Consider the following 19,764-nt stretch of genomic DNA (forward strand, 5'->3'; position numbering starts at 1 on the left):
TATTCCAGTTCTGCTGTTCACTAATCTAGTATGTTCAGGGAAGTGACATAACTCACATGGTGTCAGTTTTTTTTTTATAAGGGCAATAGATGAGTTAAAACTTCCAATCCACCCCTAAGCATTCTTGATTCTGAATGCAACAGGAACATATAAATGAAAACGGAGCAAATAAAAATGTTAAAGGATTTTATCTGAGGATGAGATAAGTATATCCATTCAACAGATGTTTGATGGCCCCACCTATGTAAGACAGTTATATTTAAACATTTTTGCCCTTGGAAATCTTTGAGATTCTCATGATATCAGTTCACTCTGTCCTAGAAAAATGTTTATGTACTTACATGACAAAATTTAATACACATTTCAGAGAATGTATTGACAACCCAAAACTCAGCTCAAGTAGACCTCGTTAGGGGTTTACATGACCCTAAAAGTATAAAAAAAAATCTGGACTACTAAGCCATATAAAAAACAAAACTTATCCTTAAGGAATTAGAAATCTTATTCAAATGTCAAGATACAAGAGATAAAAAGGTCAAATGTGCAAATGAGTGAAGAAATATGTATTTCAGAAGCTCAGCATCTATAGAGAAGGCATGCAATTTAGTAAATGTTTAAATTATCTATACTACTTCTAAAATTCATAAGAGCTTCATCAATAATTTTCAGAAGATATTTAGTGTAGAAATTTTATTGGACCCCACAAACTTTTCACTGGTTCCATTCACTTAGTAGCGCCTCCTTTTTCCATGTTCTATCTCCTTATTGTCCTCACATTTGAGAGCAAAACACAAATAATCATGCAGCTACAACCAATACTTCAGTCTCCCCCACTATGACCTAGAGGTGCAACTTCCTAAGAAAACCAAACACAAAGATATTTGATTTAAGAAGAAAGGTACATTGAATATTTTTTTATTGCACTCTGTCATTTCCATTAACCTAAGTTAACTTAGCATGATTTTGTGTTCATGTTTCTTACAGTGAGTGTGTGTGTGGGTAGACTATGTATAAGTCAAATTATAAAATACAAATCATGCTCAAAATAATTATGAATATAACTTTATGTAAAAGGTTAGCACAGGAAGGTGATGGAGGATTTGTTATGTTATCCTCTTTGGGACTCTGGTGGAGGAAGCTGACTTCTGAACACATGAAAACTGAAAACACAAGTTGGTGGTGAGAACACTGCGTGCTGTGCATTCCTGTGGAGCTCAGCCATCCGACTGTAGAGAAGTACCAGTGTCTAGACATTTTCTAATATGAAAGGCTTCATGCATTCCTACTGGCTTGAGTCAGTGGTGTCCTGAAGAGAACATGTTTTGATGAGACTTGGGTTATGGAAACAGAAAAAGAGACAAAAGACAAAGTTGAACCCAATACTTGTGTTTTGTTCTTAGTCCCTAAGGTGTTCTTGTTTCTGATAACTATATTTTTATGACACCTTTTGCAGTCCAGCAATGCTGCATGACACACTACTGCTTTTCTGGATTTTTTGGAGAGAAGTCCTGGGTTTGAACTCAAGGCTGTGTTCTTGTTAGGCAGGAAACTCTACCACCTGAACCTTGACCACAGCCCTTTTTACTTTAATATGTTTTTGAATAGGCTTTCACTTTTATGCCCAGAACAGTCAGGACAGTAATCCTCCTATTTATGCTTCCCACCTAGCTGAATGACAGCTGCATCCAGCTTTTTATTGGCCAAGATGGGATTTTCACTAATTTTTTGCCAGGGCTGGCCTCAACCATGATCCTTCTGCTCTCTACCTGAATAGCTAGGATTACAGGTGTGAGCCACTGTACCCAGCCATTTCTGAAAATTTGCATGTTAAATTTCAATGACTTTTATTATCATAGCACATGTGGTTTAGTTCTGTTTACAGACAGCATTTAATTGACATGCTTAATAACTTAGAATTAAGCTTCTCTATGTTGACCCTTTCTGCAAAATAGCAATTGATTTTAAGGCAGGTAATGCACCCAAGTATCTAATCCTGAAATAAATCCTCTTAGATATCCCTTTTAAAATGAGTAATAATTTTAATTTTTATTTGATTTTTATCTCTTTTTAATATAAATATGGTACACCCTTATGTTTGTGCACCAGAACTACATCCCATCATAGAGCCTGGCAACATTACATTAGTAAGAATGAAAACATTGCATATGCTTCTAAAGTCAAAAGAAAAGCTTTGTGGAGGAATCTCTGAATTAACGCAAGTAGTTTAGAGCATAAGACTATGGTTGATATTTAGGTGAGTGTGCAGGAGGACATAGTAAAGCCCAAAACAAATATCCCACATCTTACCAGCTTATTTATATTTCCTAACTTCTCTGTCTCCCAGTTGACATAGTTGTTAAAATGTAGATGTGAGGACTCTCCCTCCTATGCGGCAGCTAAAAGCAGCTGCTCTGAATGTGGGATTGCATTAATAGAGGCTGGGAGTGATGGACAGTTGGTGGGATAGAGAGAGATTGCATAATAGGTACCAAAACACAGGTAGATAGTAAGAATCAGTTCCAGTGTTCCCCAGCAGAGTTGGGTGATGATATTCAGAATGACGTATTTTGCATTTTATGGATAGCTAGAAGAGAGGAACTCACAGTTTCTAACCACAAAGAAATAAGTAGATGGAAATGCCAATTACCCTGATATAATCCTTACACACTGTGTACATGTATTGAAATATTATATTGAACACTATAAATATATACAATTATTGCATGTTAATAAAAAATTTAAAAATATTTGTTCAAGTGTCACCATAAGACTTGGCACATATTAAATACATAACAAATTCAATTGAGTTGATTCTGATTTTTCTCATTGTGCATCATAGAGTCAAATATTTTCTAATATGTGTAAAGATAATGTCAATAACTATTACATCATTATATTGTAAATTAATCTGCCTTAAAATTATTTCTGATTTAATTATAATTATTCAGAGTGAGGCACCTTGTAAGTGTTTAAATCTATTAAATATTACCTCAAAAGGTTATCTCATATCAATAAGTAATATAATTGATAGTGTTATAAAATCTGCCTCAATTCCTACTTAGATGCAAGCAGCCCTAGGAATAAAATGACATATCTACTAAATACAATGTGAATCACATTTGTCTTTCCCTAAATGCCAATGGAAAAATCAAAGAACTGCTTCACTTAAAACACAGAATCTCTGTTTAAGGACCAATAGTTTCTCATGTCCCTCCTCCTTTTATGTATTAGATACCAAAAGTAAGTTGGCACTGGACAAAGTGCAGTTTCCCTTTGGTTTATCCTTCAGTTGAGAGCAGAATGATGTCACTTTGTGGATGTGCCAGTAGCAGCCTTTTGTATATTCATTTGTCTCTCCTCCCTCCTGCTGGATGGACTCCTCTTGTGTTACCAATGCTTGATGAACCCCATTTCTAATCTTTAGTTGTTCCACCCTCCTCAGTTTTTATTCAGATTAGGTGGCAGAATTAAAGAGGTGAATGATGATTTCCTGCTGTGATTAAGGTAAAAATACCACTGCAGCTGGAACAAATGGATATAAAATAGCTAGCCATATTGGAAGGCTTCTCTAGGCTTCATTTTTCTTCCATTAGACATTAGCATTTAGGCTATTTGTCGTAAAGTGTCAAGACTTCCAGAAGATATCATCATTACACTACTTGGTTATAGATCTAGAGAGCAGTATGCAGTGATACCCTATTATGCTTGCAAACTGTCACCTGGGTGTCTTCCATTCCTTGACTGTGCTTTGAGTAGATGAATGTCTTTCTCTTTCTGAATATTTGGAGCCAGAGACTAAACATCACCATTCTAATCACTAAATCAATTGTCCTTAACCCAATTCTGCATTCCTCTCTGAACTTCACCCACTACAGTCAATTAACATCAAAAATGAACATTTACTGCACCCCAAGAGGCCCTAGAGGACTAGAAGAGATTCATATGAAGCAAGCGAAGGTGGCAGTCCATTGTCAGTCTGTATTTTGAAGATAGTTGATTTTTTTCCCTTCTAAATTAATGATTGCAGGTTGAAGTCTGTACAAAATATGCCTGTGTGAAAAGCAATGGAACTCGAATCACCACGGCAGAAGATACTCCCAGTGATATACCAACACCTCTAATTCATGGCATCACATCAAGGTACCAATTTTTTAATCAATTAAAGAGTTTGATAGTAAGAAATTATAACAAAATCAAAGAAATCATTTCAGCTGTGAAGAGTTGCTATAAGTATGCATGTAGATCTAATTTTTGGTATTTTTTCCAGATTTTAATCTTCACTGAACATCCAATAGTATTAAACTGATTTCTGTGATTGAAATTCTCTTATTTAATAATCTGTGAACAAATACTTAAATGTACAAGAGCCTATTTTTTATTTTTTATTTTTATTTTTTTCATTTTTCTTTTATTATTCATATGTGCATACAAGGCTTGGTTTATTTCTCCCCTCTGCCCCCACCCCCTCCCTTACCACCCACTCCACCCCCTCCCGCTCCCCCCCTCAATACCCAGCAGAAACTATTTTGCCCTTATCTCTAATTTTGTTGTAGAGAGAGTATAAGCAATAATAGGAAGGAACAAGGGGTTTTGCTGGTTGAGATAAGGATAGCTATACAGGGCATTGACTCACATTGATTTCCTGTGCATGGGTGTTACCTTCTAGGTTAATTCTTTTTAATCTAACCTTTTCTCTAGTTCCTGGTCCCCTTTTCCTATTGGCCTCAGTTGCTTTAAGGTATCTGCTTTAGTTTCTCTGCATTAAGGGCAACAAATGCTAGCTAGTTTTTTAGGTGTCTTACCTATCCTCACCCCTCCCTTGTGTGCTCTCGCTTTTATCATGTGCTCATAGTCCAATCCCCTTGTTGTGTTTGCCCTTGATCTAATGTCCACATATGAGGGAGAACATACGATTTTTGGTCTTTTGAGCCAGGCTAACCTCACTCAGAATGATGTTCTCCAATTCCATCCATTTACCAGCGAATGATAACATTTCGTTCTTCTTCATGGCTGCATAAAATTCCATTGTGTATAGATACCACATTTTCTTAATCCATTCGTCAGTGCTGGGGCATCTTGGCTGTTTCCATAACTTGGCTATTGTGAATAGTGCCGCAATAAACATGGATGTGCAGGTGCCTCTGGAGTAACAGTCTTTTGGGTATATCCCCAAGAGTGGTATTGCTGGATCAAATGGTAGATCGATGTCCAGCTTTTTAAGTAGCCTCCAAATTTTTTTCCAGAGTGGTTGTACTAGTCTACATTCCCACCAACAGTGTAAGAGGGTTCCTTTTTCCCCACATCCTCGCCAACACCTGTTGTTGGTGGTGTTGCTGATGATGGCTATTCTAACAGGGGTGAGGTGGAATCTTAGTGTGGTTTTAATTTGCATTTCCTTTATTGCTAGAGATGGTGAGCATTTTTTCATGTGTTTTCTGGCCATTTGAATTTCTTCTTTTGAGAAAGTTCTGTTTAGTTCACATGCCCATTTCTTTATTGGTTCATTAGTTTTGGGAGAATTTAGTTTTTTAAGTTCCCTGTGTATTCTGGTTATCAGTCCTTTGTCTGATGTATAATTGGCAAATATTTTCTCCCACTCTGTGGGTGTTCTCTTCAGTTTAGAGACCATTTCTTTTGATGAACAGAAGCTTTTTAGTTTTATGAGGTCCCATTTATCTATGCTATCTCTTAGTTGCTGTGCTGCTGGGGTTTCATTGAGAAAGTTCTTACCTATACCTACTAACTCCAGAGTATTTCCTACTCTTTCTTGTATCAACTTAAGAGTTTGGGGTCTGATATTAAGATTCTTGATCCATTTTGAGTTAATCTTGGTATAGGGTGATATACATGGATCTAGTTTCAGTTTTTTGCAGACTGCTAACCAGTTTTCCCAGCAGTTTTTGTTGAAGAGGCTGCTATTTCTCCATCGTATATTTTTAGCTCCTTTGTCAAAGATAAGTTGCTTATAGTTGTGTGGCTTCATATCTGGATCCTCTATTCTGTTCCACTGGTCTTCATGTCTGTTTTTGTGCCAGTACCATGCTGTTTTTATTATTATTGCTTTGTAATATAGTTTGAAGTCAGGTATTGTGATACCTCCTGCATTGTTCTTTTGACTGAGTATTGCCTTGGCTATTCGTGGCCTCTTGTGTTTCCATATAAATTTAACAGTAGATTTTTCAATCTCTTTGATGAATGTCATTGGAATTTTGATGGGAATTGCATTAAACATGTAGATTACTTTTGGGAGTATAGACATTTTTACTATGTTGATTCTACCAATCCATGAGCATGGGAGATCTCTCCACTTTCTATAGTCTTCCTCAATCTCTTTCTTCAGAAGTGTATAGTTTTCCTTGTAGAGGTCTTTCACATCTTTTGTTAGGTTTACACCTAGGTATTTGATTTTTTTTGAGGCTATTGTAAATGGAATTGTTTTCATACATTCTTTTTCTGTTTGCTCATTGTTAGTGTATAGAAATGCTAATGATTTTTCTATGTTGATTTTATATCCTGCTACCTTGCTATAGCTATTGATGATGTCTAGAAGCTTCTGAGTAGAGTTTTTTGGGTCTTTAAGGTATAGGATCATGTCGTCTGCAAATAGGGATATTTTGACAGTTTCTTTACCTATTTGTATTCCTTTTATTCCTTCTTCTTGCCTAATTGCTCTGGCTAGGAATTCCAGTACTATGTTGAATAGGAGTGGAGATAGTGGGCATCCTTGTCTGGTTCCTGATTTTAGAGGGAATGGTTTTAATTTTTCTCCATTAAGTATAATGCTGGCTGTAGGTTTGTCATATATAGCTTTTATAATGTTGAGGAACTTTCCTTCTATTCCTAGTTTTCTTAGAGCTTTTATCATGAAATGATGTTGGATCTTATCAAAGGCTTTTTCTGCATCTATTGAGATGATCAAGTGGTTTTTGTCTTTGCTTCTGTTAATGTGGTTTATTACATTTATTGATTTTCGTATGTTGAACCACCCCTGCATCCCTGGGATGAAGCCTACCTGGTCGTGGTGAATAATCTTTTTGATGTGTTGCTGAATTCGATTTGCCATTATTTTGTTGAGGATTTTTGCATCAATGTTCATTAAGGAGATTGGCCTATAGTTCTCCTTTTTGGAGGTGTCTTTGCCTGGTTTTGGGATAAGTGTAATAGTGGCTTCATAAAATGTGTTTGGCAGTTTTCCTTCCCTTTCTATTTCATGGAACAGTTTAAGGAGGGTTGGTATCAGTTCTTCTTTAAAGGTCTGATAGAATTCAGCAGAGAATCCATCAGGTCCTGGACTTTTCTTTTTGGGGAGACTCTTGATTGCTGCTTCAATTTCATTTTGTGTTATAGGTCTATTCAGGTGATTAATTTCCTCTTGGTTCAGTTTTGGATGATCATATGTATCTAGAAATCTGTCCATTTCTTTTAGATTTTCAAATTTATTTGAATATAGGTTCTCAAAGTAGTCTCTGATGATTTCCTGGACTTCCATGGTGTTTGTTGTTATCTCCCCTTTTGCATTTCTGATTCTACTAATTTGGGTTTTTTCTCTCCTCATTTTAGTCAGGTTTGCCAGGGGTCTATCGATCTTGTTTATTTTTTCAAAGAACCAACTTTTTGTTTCATTAATTCTTTGTATGGTTTTTTTGGTTTCTATTTCGTTGATTTCAGCTCTTATTTTTATTATTTCTCTCCTTCTATTTGTTTTGGGATTTGCTTGTTCTTGTTTTTCTAGGAGTTTGAGATGTATCATTAGGTCATTGATTTGGGATCTTTCAATCTTTTTAATATATGCACTCATGGCTATAAACTTTCCTCTCAAGACTGCCTTAGCTGTGTCCCATAGGTTCCGGTAGGTTGTGTTTTCATTTTCATTGACTTCTAGGAACTTTTTAATTTCCTCTTTTATTGCATCGATGATCCATTCTTCATTAAGTAATGAGTTATTTAGTTTCCAGCTGTTTGCATGGTTTTTGTCTTTACTTTTGTTGTTGAGTTCTACTTTTACTGCATTGTGGTCAGATAGTATGCATGGTATTATTTCTATTTTCTTATATTTGCTGAGGCTTGCTTTGTGCCCTAGGATATGATCTATTTTGGAGAAGGTTCCATGGGCTGCTGAGAAGAATGTATATTGTGTAGAGGTTGGATGAAATGTTCTGTAGACATCTACTAGGTCCACTTGATCTATTGCATATTTTAGATCTTGGATTTCTTTATTGAGTTTTTGTTTGGATGACCTATCTATTGATGATAATGGAGTGTTAAAGTCTCCCACAACCACTGTGTTGGCGTTTATATATGCTTTTAGGTCTTTCAGGGTATGTTTGATGAAATTGGGTGCGTTGACGTTGGGTGCGTACAGATTGATGATTATTATTTCCTTTTGGTCTATTTCCCCTTTTATTAGTATGGAATGTCCTTCTTTATCTCGTTTGATCAATGTAGGTTTGAAGTCTACTTTGTCAGAGATAACTATTGCTACTCCTGCTTGTTTTCGGGGGCCATTGGCTTGGTAAATCTTCTTCCAGCCTTTCATCCTAAGCCTATGCTTATTTCTGTCGGTGAGATGAGTCTCCTGTAAGCAACAAATTGTTGGAGCTTCTTTTTTAATCCATTTTGTCAAACGGTGTCTTTTGATGGGTGAATTAAGTCCATTAACATTAAGTGTTAGTACTGATAGGTATGTGGTGATTCCTGCCATTTAGTTATCTTAGTTGTTTGAAGGTTTGATTGTGTGTACCTAACTTGATGTTACTCTCTACTGTCTTGCTTTTTCTTATCCTGTGGTTTGGTGCTGCCTGCCTTTTCATGGTTAAGTTGGGTGTCACTTTCTGTGTGCAGGATCCCTTGCAGAATCTTTTGTAATGGTGGCTTTGTGGTCACATATTGTTTTAGTTTCTGCTTATCATGGAAGACTTTTATTGCTCCATCTATTTTGAATGATAGCTTTGCTGGGTAGAGTATCCTGGGGTTGAAGTTATTTTCATTCAGTGCCCGGAAGATCTCACCCCACGCTCTTCTTGCTTTTAATGTTTCTGTTGAGAAGTCTGCTGTGATTTTGATGGGTTTACCTTTGTATGTTACTTGTTTTTTCTCTCTTGCAGCCTTCAATATTCTTTCCTTAGTTTCTGAACTTGTTGTTTTAATGATGATATGTCGTGGAGTAGTTCTATTTTGATCTGGTCTGTTTGGTGTCCTGGAGGCCTCTTGCATTTGTATGGGAATATCTTTCTCTAGATTTGGGCAATTTTCCGTTATTATTTTGTTGAATATATTACGCATTCCCTTCGCTTGCACCTCTTCTCCTTCTTCGATGCCCATGATTCTCAAGTTTGGTCTTTTGATGGAGTCAGTGAGTTCTTGCATTTTCTTTTCACAGGTCTTGAGTTGTTTAATTAGTAGTTCTTCAGTTTTTCCTTTAATTACCATTTCATCTTCAAGTTCTGAGATTTTGTCTTCTGTTTGTTCTATTCTGCTGGATTGGCCTTCTGTTTTGTTTTGCAGTTCTGTTTCGTTCTTTTTTCTGAGGTTTTCCATTTCCTGGCTGTTTTCTTCTTTATTGTTGTCTATTTTTGTCCTGAGTTCATTTATCCATTTATTCATTGTGTTCTCTCTTTCACTTTGGTGTTTATACAGTGCTTCTATGGTTTCCTTTATTTCTTCTTTTGCTTTTTCAAATTCTCTATTTTTATTGTCTTGGAATTTCTTGAGTGTCTCCTGTACATTTTGGTTGACCCTATCCAGTATCATCTCTATAAAATTCTCATTGAGTACTTGTAGTATGTCTTCTTTTAAATTATTCTTGTAGGCTTCATTGGGTCCTTTGGCATAGTTTATCTTCATTTTGTTGGAGTCTGGCTCTGAGTTTCTGTTCTCTTCATTCCCCTCTGGTTCCTGTACTAATTTTTTGCTGTGGGGAAACTGGTTTCCTTGTTTTTTCTGTCTTCCTGTCATTGTCCTTGGTGTTGTTACTGTCCCTGTACTGTGTGTAATTAAGTATTTTCTAGCTTGTAATAATAACAATGGTAATATTGAGAATGGAAGAGTGAGCTGAGATGGAAAGCAAGAAGTTAAAGAGAAGGGGAAAACAAATATACAGACAAGAGGGAGAAAGCAGAACAAGGTATCAGACAAGAGAGTTTCAAAGGTATAAACAGGGAGTGTTAGTGTACTAATCGACAGTAAGCTGAACAGACAATAGAGTGACAGAGAGAGGATTGAAAATCAAAGATAAAAAAAATAAAAAATAAGTATATGAAAGTAATATCTATTTATAAAATGAATTAAAATAAAATGGAAAATAGAAAATTAAAAAAAACAAAAAACCAAAAAACTTCCAAGTTTATATGCAATGCAATTTCAGTCTTAATAATTTGGATGTCCGTCTCAATCTCCAGTCCTGGAGTTGGTGCCTCAGATGTTGTTCTGTAGTTGTCTCATCAAAGGGGATGCATAAAGTAGAACAAAACTACACTCACACACACACAGAAGAAAAAAAAAAAAGCCCCACCAAGTGTCCCCAGTTCAAATGCAATACAGTTTCAGTAAGTTTTTCAGCTTGCAGGTGTAATTCGGTTGTTCTCTCATCAAAGGTAGGGAGAAAAAGAAAAAAAAGCGTCTGGAGGCAGTTCTGAGAGTGGTATCTGCAACTGTGGCTTGCCTGCCTGCTGCTCTCAGCCTGTAGCTGGCGGCGTTATTTATGCAGATCTCTGGGGTGAGCTTAGCACTCACCTGGTCCCACAGGCTTTGTTTGCTCAGAGTTCTCCTGTGCGGGGGAGGGGGGCCTCTGCTACAGGCTTTTCCCTTTCCAAGCACTGGGAAAGGCGACACTGCCCCGCGTTGTCAGGCCTGCGTGTTTATTTACAGTTCACGTGGGAAGTGGGTCTTCCCTCCTCTCACAAGCGTCCCGCTCCCGGTTGCTGGGCGCGCCCCGCTCCCGCCAGAGCCTCTCCGGCCCACCCGGCTCGTTTATTTACAGTCCCGGGAAGGCTTCCCTTCCCCCAATCTTCAGCGCTCAGGGCGCCCCACCCTCTTTCCAGCGTGTCTTAACTGTTCTTATTGCTTAGTACTCAGTTTCTCTTTTTTTCCCGGGTGGAGGTCAGTCTGTCCAGGGGGCTATGCTGCTCTGGCCCAGGCTTGTCTGTGGGGGAACCGCGGTACCGCGAAGCTCACCTGGTCCGCGTCTTCCCAAGCCGTATGGGCGCCGGCCACTGGGGGCCCTGGGGGCCTCCTCGGTTCTCCGTTTAACGTGAAGTGGAGATTCTCTGCGCCGGCTGCCGTGTTGACGCGGCTGTGTCAAGAGCCTATTTTTTAAAATGTGGTCTGTAGTGAATCTTTTTATAAAACAAAGTACAATTTTAATTGGAATGACTACCTTGTAATGTAATATCTTTAAAAATATATTTATTTATGTATGTGAGATTGCCCTTAAGTTAGAAATATCTGTCTATATCTTAAGCTGACTGAAATTACCATAAGAAAGGAATGAAGAAAATTACAGGAGATAAACCAATTGGAGTTACAATACATACATACATGGAAATACCACAAGGGAACGCCCTGTGTTTATATCTGTAGCCTTTTGTTGCTGAGAAATGGCCATAGTTTGAAAGTACATAATTTACAATCATTATTAACAGTCCTAAGAAAACTTAATATCATTTCCCAATCCCAAAGTGAGATGCTTATCCACCCATGTGCATCAAGTGGAGGCTAGAGAAAGAAATCTGAGCATGCCCACGTTGTATTTTTGCCTTTCACCTACACACATATGTACAAATACAAATACGCACTGAGAGCATGAAATAATCAATCTGTTAGACAATGTTGTAATTCTGAAAGAGTCATTCATAACAGATTGAAATTTCTAGGCCTTTTTTTAAAATCAGTGCAAAAATAGGTGTAAGGGCCTTGACAACTAATGACTAAGGTAATTAAAATAACCCAATAGCCTAAATAACCGAATTCTTAGCACCTCGTGGCAAGAGTCATGTTGACTTAAGTGTGTTTTCTACCAAACACATGAATGCTGATCTGATTTTTGATGTGCTGTTTAATTGATAATCCTCAAGGTAGATTTTTCCTTACTTATTCAAGGTAGACATGTCTGTACCATGCAGGGCGGAAATAGTCAAGTTTAACGGACACCAGAGACTTTTATTTATTCTTTCATTAAATACATTTGTGGCTATAATACAATAGGAGTCAAAATGAGAATAACACATGACTCTAAATTTGCAAAGTTCCAGCCTGCTGTGGGAGACACTCCTCTAAACAAAGTACGTTATAGCACAATGTGAAAAATGCTACAATTGACATTTCAAGTATGTGCAAGAAGAATGCAAGGAGAAAAATTCCAAACTCTACCCAGCATTGCCAGTGAAGGCCTCCTGGAGGATGAAACATTTGAATTTATCCATGAAAAAAATCCAAGGAAGATTGGATGTTGTCAAATTCTTGTCTCTTAACACCTGCAGGAATCAAGTCTAGGTGAATGGGACAAAGGACTATGTCTTAGATAACATGCTTATTTGCTACTAAAAATAATCTCAAGCCCTTATGATAAATTGAGCAAATGTGTGTTTCTACATTTTGTCCTTTAAGATTTTTATAAGTGATAACAGAAGGAAAATAATGTTTATTGTACTAAAGATTACTTATATCCAAATAAGTTAACTTAGTGGCAGGACCATTTAAAAAATCAGTATACAACAAAAGCAAGAAAATTGAGAAGAGAGATAGCAATAAAAGAGAGATTTCAATACAATTTTAGAAGTGATATTTATGAGGAAGAGGAAAATTTAGTTCAGTGGAGAAATTTACAACCAAAATATATTGGTTGGCAGAGGAGAATAGTAACAGGAAACAAGTGAATTTTCCTGCAGAGATTCTGAGCTTCTAAGCACTTAAAAGCTTGAAGGATTGTGAAGAGGGCAGGAAGGTGGGATAAGATTCAAAGCTGAAATCATGAGATTAACTGAAAGATGATTGGTACCCAAGGTTGCTTACCTCTGTATATATATGCAAGTTCCTATTTCACTTCTCCCACAATGCAAAGTTCATCTACCAGGATGTTAGACATACATGCTCCAGAGAAATTGAAAATGAACAATGGTAAGAATTAAGGATACTAGACACAAGGTAGCTGAGATGAAGGACAGAGGTAAAAAAAAAATGATAAAGGGATACTATGACACAAATAGCGGGACCCTTGGTTCCTTTCCCCAGTTCTGCTCTCAAAAGTAAGTAGTCAGTAATTAATGCCTCCTCATAAGAAACTGGACATTCTTCTCTAGAAAAAAATGAATGACCCCAAATAAAATACCTTCAGCTAGCAGCACATGGGGATCCTCCAAAAAAAAAAAAAAAAAAAAAGAGTTTGCCACCTGACACTCAGTAGGGAAGTATCTCAAACGACAAAACTCACTCATGCAGCATGCAGTCAGCTGGTTTTCTTTTAACCTTTATTGTTATGATGGGTGGGGTTCATTGTGGCATTTACACAGGTTCTTACAACATATCAAATCTATCATAGTTGAATTTACCTCCTCTACCATTCTCCTTCATCCCTCCTTCCCCCAATTCCTGGAGTTTAAATGGGTATCATTTTTGCATTTACTTACATGTGTACACATTGTATTGCACCGTATTCACTCTTCTACCCCCTTTCCCTAACATCTCCCCCTCCTACTGGTGCCAACCCTTCTCCCTGGGCAGGACTTGTTCCGCCTTCCTGTTCTTTGATTTTATAGGAGAAACAAAAGAAAAGACAAAATGAAAAACATGAAGTTTTAGCTTGATATAAACACAGGGTGTTCCTTTGTGGTATTTCCATGTATGTATGTATTATAACTCCAATTGGTTTATCTCCTGTAATTTTCTTCATTCTGCCTTAATCCCTTTCTTATGGTAGTTTCAGTCAGTTTAAGATTTCTCTATTCATTCTTGTATAATGAGCATATCAACCCTATTCAAGTTCTTAGTTTCCCTACCTCTCCCTGTGTGAACTCTCCTTACTGTGGGCCAGTGTTTCATAATATCAGTCAGCTGGTTTTTTGTTTTGTTTTGCTTTTGTTCTGTTTTGGTTTGGTTTGGTTCATTACTCTTAAAGCAAAATAAACGATTTAATAGACTCACAAACAATGCAGGTGAGGAAAAAATATTATAACCTCAAAGAAATAAAGGACCCTCTATCCATGAAACATGCACAGGGTACTAGAAAAAAGTACTAGAAACAGGGCACTAGAATAAAGGAACAATCAATGGTAGGAGGAAGGGACCACACAGTTATTAGAAGTCTGAAAGCTGAGTTCAAACATTGGAAGAAAATTTGAGGGACTGTCCCTGAAAATACAATAAAAGATAAAGATAAAAAGGAAAAAATGTTAAGGAAACATCTACAAAGTACAAAATTTGAATAATAAAAGTTCTGTAAAGAGAAAACAGAAGAGAAAAATAATCAGAGAAAGGCACTAAGAAAATATTCTAGAATGAAAGTCACTGGGACGCAGATTTAAAAATTCCTCATGTGCCAAATAGTGACTGAAAAGGAATTACACATAAAGAGATGTTATCAGGAAATTTCAGAATAGCAGGTTTAAAAAGTACATTCTAAAAATTTCCAGGAAGAAAAGAAAGATCAGGTACCACATGGCATTGAGAATTTGATGAAATTAGCCATTCGTGGGAAAAACAATGAAACAATGTCTTTGAAATTCTGAATCAAAAAAGCTGTTCATTGGCCAATATCTCCCCATCCCCACCCATCCCCACCTTAGCCCTATTGAGCAGCAAGGTGCTTATAGTTAGTGATATTTATACTCATGAAAAACATGGACAGTGGATGTTAAGTACTTGCATCATAAAAATGGTAGCTATGGGGCTGGGATGTCACTCAGTGATCGAACTCTTGCCTAGCATGTGTGAGGCCTGGGTTAGATTCCTAGCACCAAATAGTTACCATTTTTTTGTCTTTTCTCTTTTGGTGCATTAAGTCAAAATATTCCCTCCTGCTGCTCCCTTATTGCAAACCCCTCTTTCAGCCTTTCCTGAACAGAACACTGTACTTTTCTAATCTCTACAACTTTGCCTTTTCCATATAGTTGTATAAATGGAATCAAACAATATATAGTGATTTAACTCTGACTTCTTTCACTTGGTGCAATGCATTAAAGATTCATTCATCTTGCACATACTAGTACTAGTTACTTTTTGCTACTGTATGGTATTCTATTATATGAAAGTACCACAATTTGTTCATAGTTTGAGTAGTTTTCAGTTCTTAATGACTATGGAGAAAGTTGCTAAAAACATTTATATACAAGATTTTGCATGGACATTGGTTTTTATTCAATTCACTTGGGCAAATGAATTGGATGATTGAGTCATAAGCACCTGCCAAAGTGACATCTTGCATTCCTACTAGCAGAATATGAGTTTTTGAGTGATCCACATTTTCACTAGAACTTGATGCTTTTTTCTTTTCATAGCTATTTAATGGTGTATTATTACGATGTAGAGTTACATTTCCCTAATGACCAGTGAGATTTATCTTTGCATGTGTTTGGCATTTTCGTCGAAGTGTCTCATCAAATTTTACCAATTTGTTCATTGGATTCTTTGTTTTCTTATTATTGAGTTTTTCTGTATGTATGTATACATATATATATATATATATATATATATATATATGTGATATAATTTAATATCAAATAATTTCCAAACATTTTCCCCCAGTCTATGGCCTGTTTTTTCAGTTTGCTTGTGTCTTCAGCAGAGAAAAGGTTTTAAATTTCAATATTCTGATTTATCATTTTTTCTTTTAGAGCTTATGTATTTGGCATGTGTACAAGAACAACTTGTTTGACTCTAGGTCACAGTTTCTTCTAGATTTTCCTCCAGAATGTTCACATGTTTATATTTTGAATTTACATCTGCAATTAATTTTGTGTTAATTTTTCTATAAACTGAGGTGTGGGACAAGGTTAACTGGAGGGAGTTTTTTTTCTCCCTCCTTTGTTAGAGCAAGCTTTCTCTAGCTCCTGGTTATTATTGAACCTAACTGGGACTAACTGTGGGCAACTGGAGATTCAGAAAAGACACAAGATAGACAGACAGAAAGTGGAGTCAGGTGTATTGGGTGCTCAGGTGGAGACACACAACCCTCATTGCTTCTTTTCTCTATCTTTTTTCTTTAAGGCCTTACTCCTTTATAGTTCTCTAAAACCTTGCCTGTAAAGTCTTCTTTAAAACCTTGCTTAAAACCTCTTTCCTTAGACTCCCTCTGTCCAACGTTTTCTCTTAGCTGTTAATTTCTTTTAAAGTCTTTTGCCCACAGGCTTGAATGAACCATCTCTAGCTTTTTTAAAGCCTCGGAGCTCAGACTTGTAAACACACACACCTAAAAACTGCTTATGCATAACTCTTAAAATCTCTGTCCTCTATCTTGCACTGTCTCATGTTCTCTTTGGCTTTTCTTTAGCAATTCCCCTTTAGCAGTTCTCCTCCAGCAATTCTTTTCCCTTCCAAATGCTTCCCACACCCAAAAGCAAAAGCAAAAGCCAAAAGCCAAAAGCGAAAAACCCCACATCCCAAAGCAAGAGCCAAAAGCAAAAGCCCCTCTTCCTCCTTCAAGGGGTCTTTTATACCCAGTGGTAAACAGGGTTGTGGAGCAGCAGTTCTCAGGGAAGGGTGTGACATTGTAACAGGAGAAACCTCCATTCCTGCTTCTCTGAATGTAAACAATTTAGGAGATGCAGCTGTTCTGCTTCCCTGTTTTGTGGCTGGGGCTGTGCCTATCTCAGCTTACAGATGAAAGCAATTAAGGTGCCTCTCACTTTGCTTACGTCGAGTTCTCATAGGCTTCTGGTAATCCGCTCTCCACAGTTATCATTTTTTGCATATGATTATGTAATTGTTTCAACACATATTTCTTTTCCATAATTGCTTCTTTTGTGGGGGTGCTTGAAAATGTTCTTTTTAATAATAAAATACAATTTCTTGTTGTTGATAGGTAGAAACAAAATTGATTTTATTATAGTAATCTTGTATTCAGCAACCTTACTAAAAACATTATGAATCTTAGAAGCTTCATTGTAGATTCCTGAATTCTACATAAGTCTTTTACAAAAAAGAAGCAATTTATTTCTTCCTTCCTAATCTGTATGCCTTTTTTTTTTCTTTTTCCTCTCTTATTGCACTGGATAGTTCAGCAAGGTAATAAGAGCACATCTTAACTTATTCCTAGTCTTTGAAAAAAACCTCCCGTTTTTTACCAGTAGAGATAATGTTATTGATGGTCATTGAGGAGTTGCCTTTTTGGAGGTTGAAGAATTTAGTTTTTGTTTCTAATTTGCTAAGAGTTTTTATTATAAACGGGTAGGGAATTTTGTCAAATGTTTTCCCCACATTTTACATTTATATGATGTCAGTCATATTGATTTTAAAACAATTAACTAGTTTGTGTTCTCTAGACAAATCCCAGTTGGTTGTGATATATTTTTCTTTTTACATATTAGTAGATGTAATCCACTATTATAATGTTGGAAATGTTATAGCTAGGCTGGATGTGGTGGCTCATTCTGTAATCCCAGTTACTCAGGGAGTGGAAATTGGGAGAACAGTGGTTTTGAGGCTAGCCAAACAAAAAGTTAGTAAGACCCCCATCTCAACCAATAAACTGAGTGTGGTGGTACACACCTGTGATACCAGTTAAGTGGCAGGTATAAATAGGAGGATTATAGTCTGAGGCCAGCCCTGGGCAAAAATGCAAGACCTTGTGTGGAAAATAGCTAAAGCAAAAAGTACTGGTGGCATGGCTCAAGTAATAGAGCACCTGCCTAGCAAGCATGAGGCCCTGAGTCCAAACCCCAATACCATCAAAAATATAAATAAATATTTTACATCAACTTTCATTAAATGCATTGTACTATGCCTTTTTTTCTCATTTTAGTATCTTGGTGATTCAGTACCTATAAAATGATTTGAGAAGTATTCCTTTCTTGTGTTTTGTGAAGAGATTATGTAAAATATTATTATTTACTTTTGAAATGTTGGTAGAATTTACCAGTGAAACCTACTTTTGCCTTGGAGAAAGGATTTTAACTCATAATTCAATTTCCTTAAAAATTTAGGATGGTTCAGGTAAGTTCTTCTCAAGTGAATTCTATTACCTTATGTGTACAAATAGTTGGTTAATTTTGCAAAACTTGACAAATTTATGGACAGAAAGATGTTTATGGAGTCTGAATTGATTTTTTTCTTTCATTGTAAAATCACCCTAAAGCTTTATCAATTTTGTAGATCTTTTCAAGAAGTCTTCTAGTTTTATTGATTTTCTATCTTATTTTCTGTCCTTTATTGTTTTCTTCCTTCTTGCTTTTTGTGTCTAAATTTTTAAAGAGAATAGCTTATCTCCTAGTTTACTTCTCTTCTGGTTTGAGAACATAGTTTTATGTTTTTCAATTCTTTTTTAGTTAGGAAAGGTTTGTTCCATTGCACAGAATACGATCTGTCTGTCTTGATAGACTTGATAGATCTGTCCATCTCAAGTCTCGATGGGGACTTGAGGGGAAAATGTGTTCTGCTCTTGTTAGAGTCTTGACTAAAAGCCAATTAGCTGAAATGGAGTGATAGTAATGCTCACACTATCTTTCTATTTAGCAATTTTTTGTTGGGTAGTTCTATCAATTATTGTGAAAAGAAATTTGAAGTCTCCAAATGAAATTGTGGATTCATCCTTTTCTTCTTTAGATACACCAGCTATTGTGTCATGTACATTGGTGTATTATTATTGGGGTGCATACTCACTGAGGAGTATATTCTTGATAAACTAACTTTTTTCATTACATATATCTCTTTTTCTTCTTCATAATTTCCTTGTTTTTAAGTTTATTTTATCTGACATTTGCATAGCCACTCCATATTTATTTTGATTAGTGTAATTTTGAGTGGCTTGGGATATTTTTCCTGGATGTTTTAAAAATTAGATTGTGATCATCTGAATCCAAGTAAAACCCTCTAAATAAAGTTGAAGTTTTTCCTTGCTTTTATCTGCAGGTGACCAGCTGGTTAGCTTTTGCCTGCAAATTCCATTTTACCTTGTCAGTAACTTAAAATTCAGTTCATTTTTCAAGTTTTGCTATGCTACTTTATGTGTGTCTCATGCATGTACCTCTCAATGAGTAACTTTGGACATAGCTGGGAAATTAGATAAAAGTTCATATTTCAATGTCTTTACTACACTGCTTGAATTTTTACACATTTAAGACCACCACAAATATGCTACTTGGAGATGATTCAGGAGTCATGTTAAGTAACAGAAAATTGGGAGATATTCTAGCTTTCTCTTCTCTAAGATTTCCCCAAACTTTCTTGTTCTCTGGGTCTCATCTTCCTGGATGTTTGGCTAAATGATGAAGTTTCTCTTAGAATTTTTGCTTCCCATCTGCCTCCCAATTTATGGAAACTTGGGAACAATGAGGTAGGAGAAAAATTGAAAACACAACAGAGATTCTCCTCTCTCCATATTCTTTGGACCACAAAGGCCTTTTTTGCTGACTCTCTGAATAAAAAACTGAGCTTTCCTTAGGATTATAGATTCCTGTTTGGCCACAGCAGCTACAGTATTGGAATCATCCTCAGGACAGGGACAAGACGTAAAATAGAGAAAACAAAACAAAACATGAAATCCCTCCCTACTCTCTGATTTGCAAGGCTTTTTTTGTTGTAGGTTCTTTGGCCAGAAAGACTGGGTTTCTCTAAGAT

General features: G+C 36.5%; 1 protein-coding gene across 1 annotated transcript in view; it reads left to right on the forward strand.

The window, feature by feature from the left end:
- Ush2a (usherin) overlaps positions 1-19,764 on the forward strand; it is a 759,580-nt gene that overhangs the window by 553,717 nt on the left and 186,099 nt on the right. The window contains exon 46 of the mRNA XM_074048325.1: positions 4,028-4,140. Coding sequence (XP_073904426.1) covers positions 4,028-4,140 — 113 coding nt within the window. The remainder of the gene's footprint in view (positions 1-4,027; positions 4,141-19,764) is intronic.

The sequence above is a fragment of the Castor canadensis genome, chromosome 11 (assembly GCF_047511655.1).
Source record: "Castor canadensis chromosome 11, mCasCan1.hap1v2, whole genome shotgun sequence".
NCBI classification, from domain to species: domain Eukaryota; kingdom Metazoa; phylum Chordata; class Mammalia; order Rodentia; family Castoridae; genus Castor; species Castor canadensis.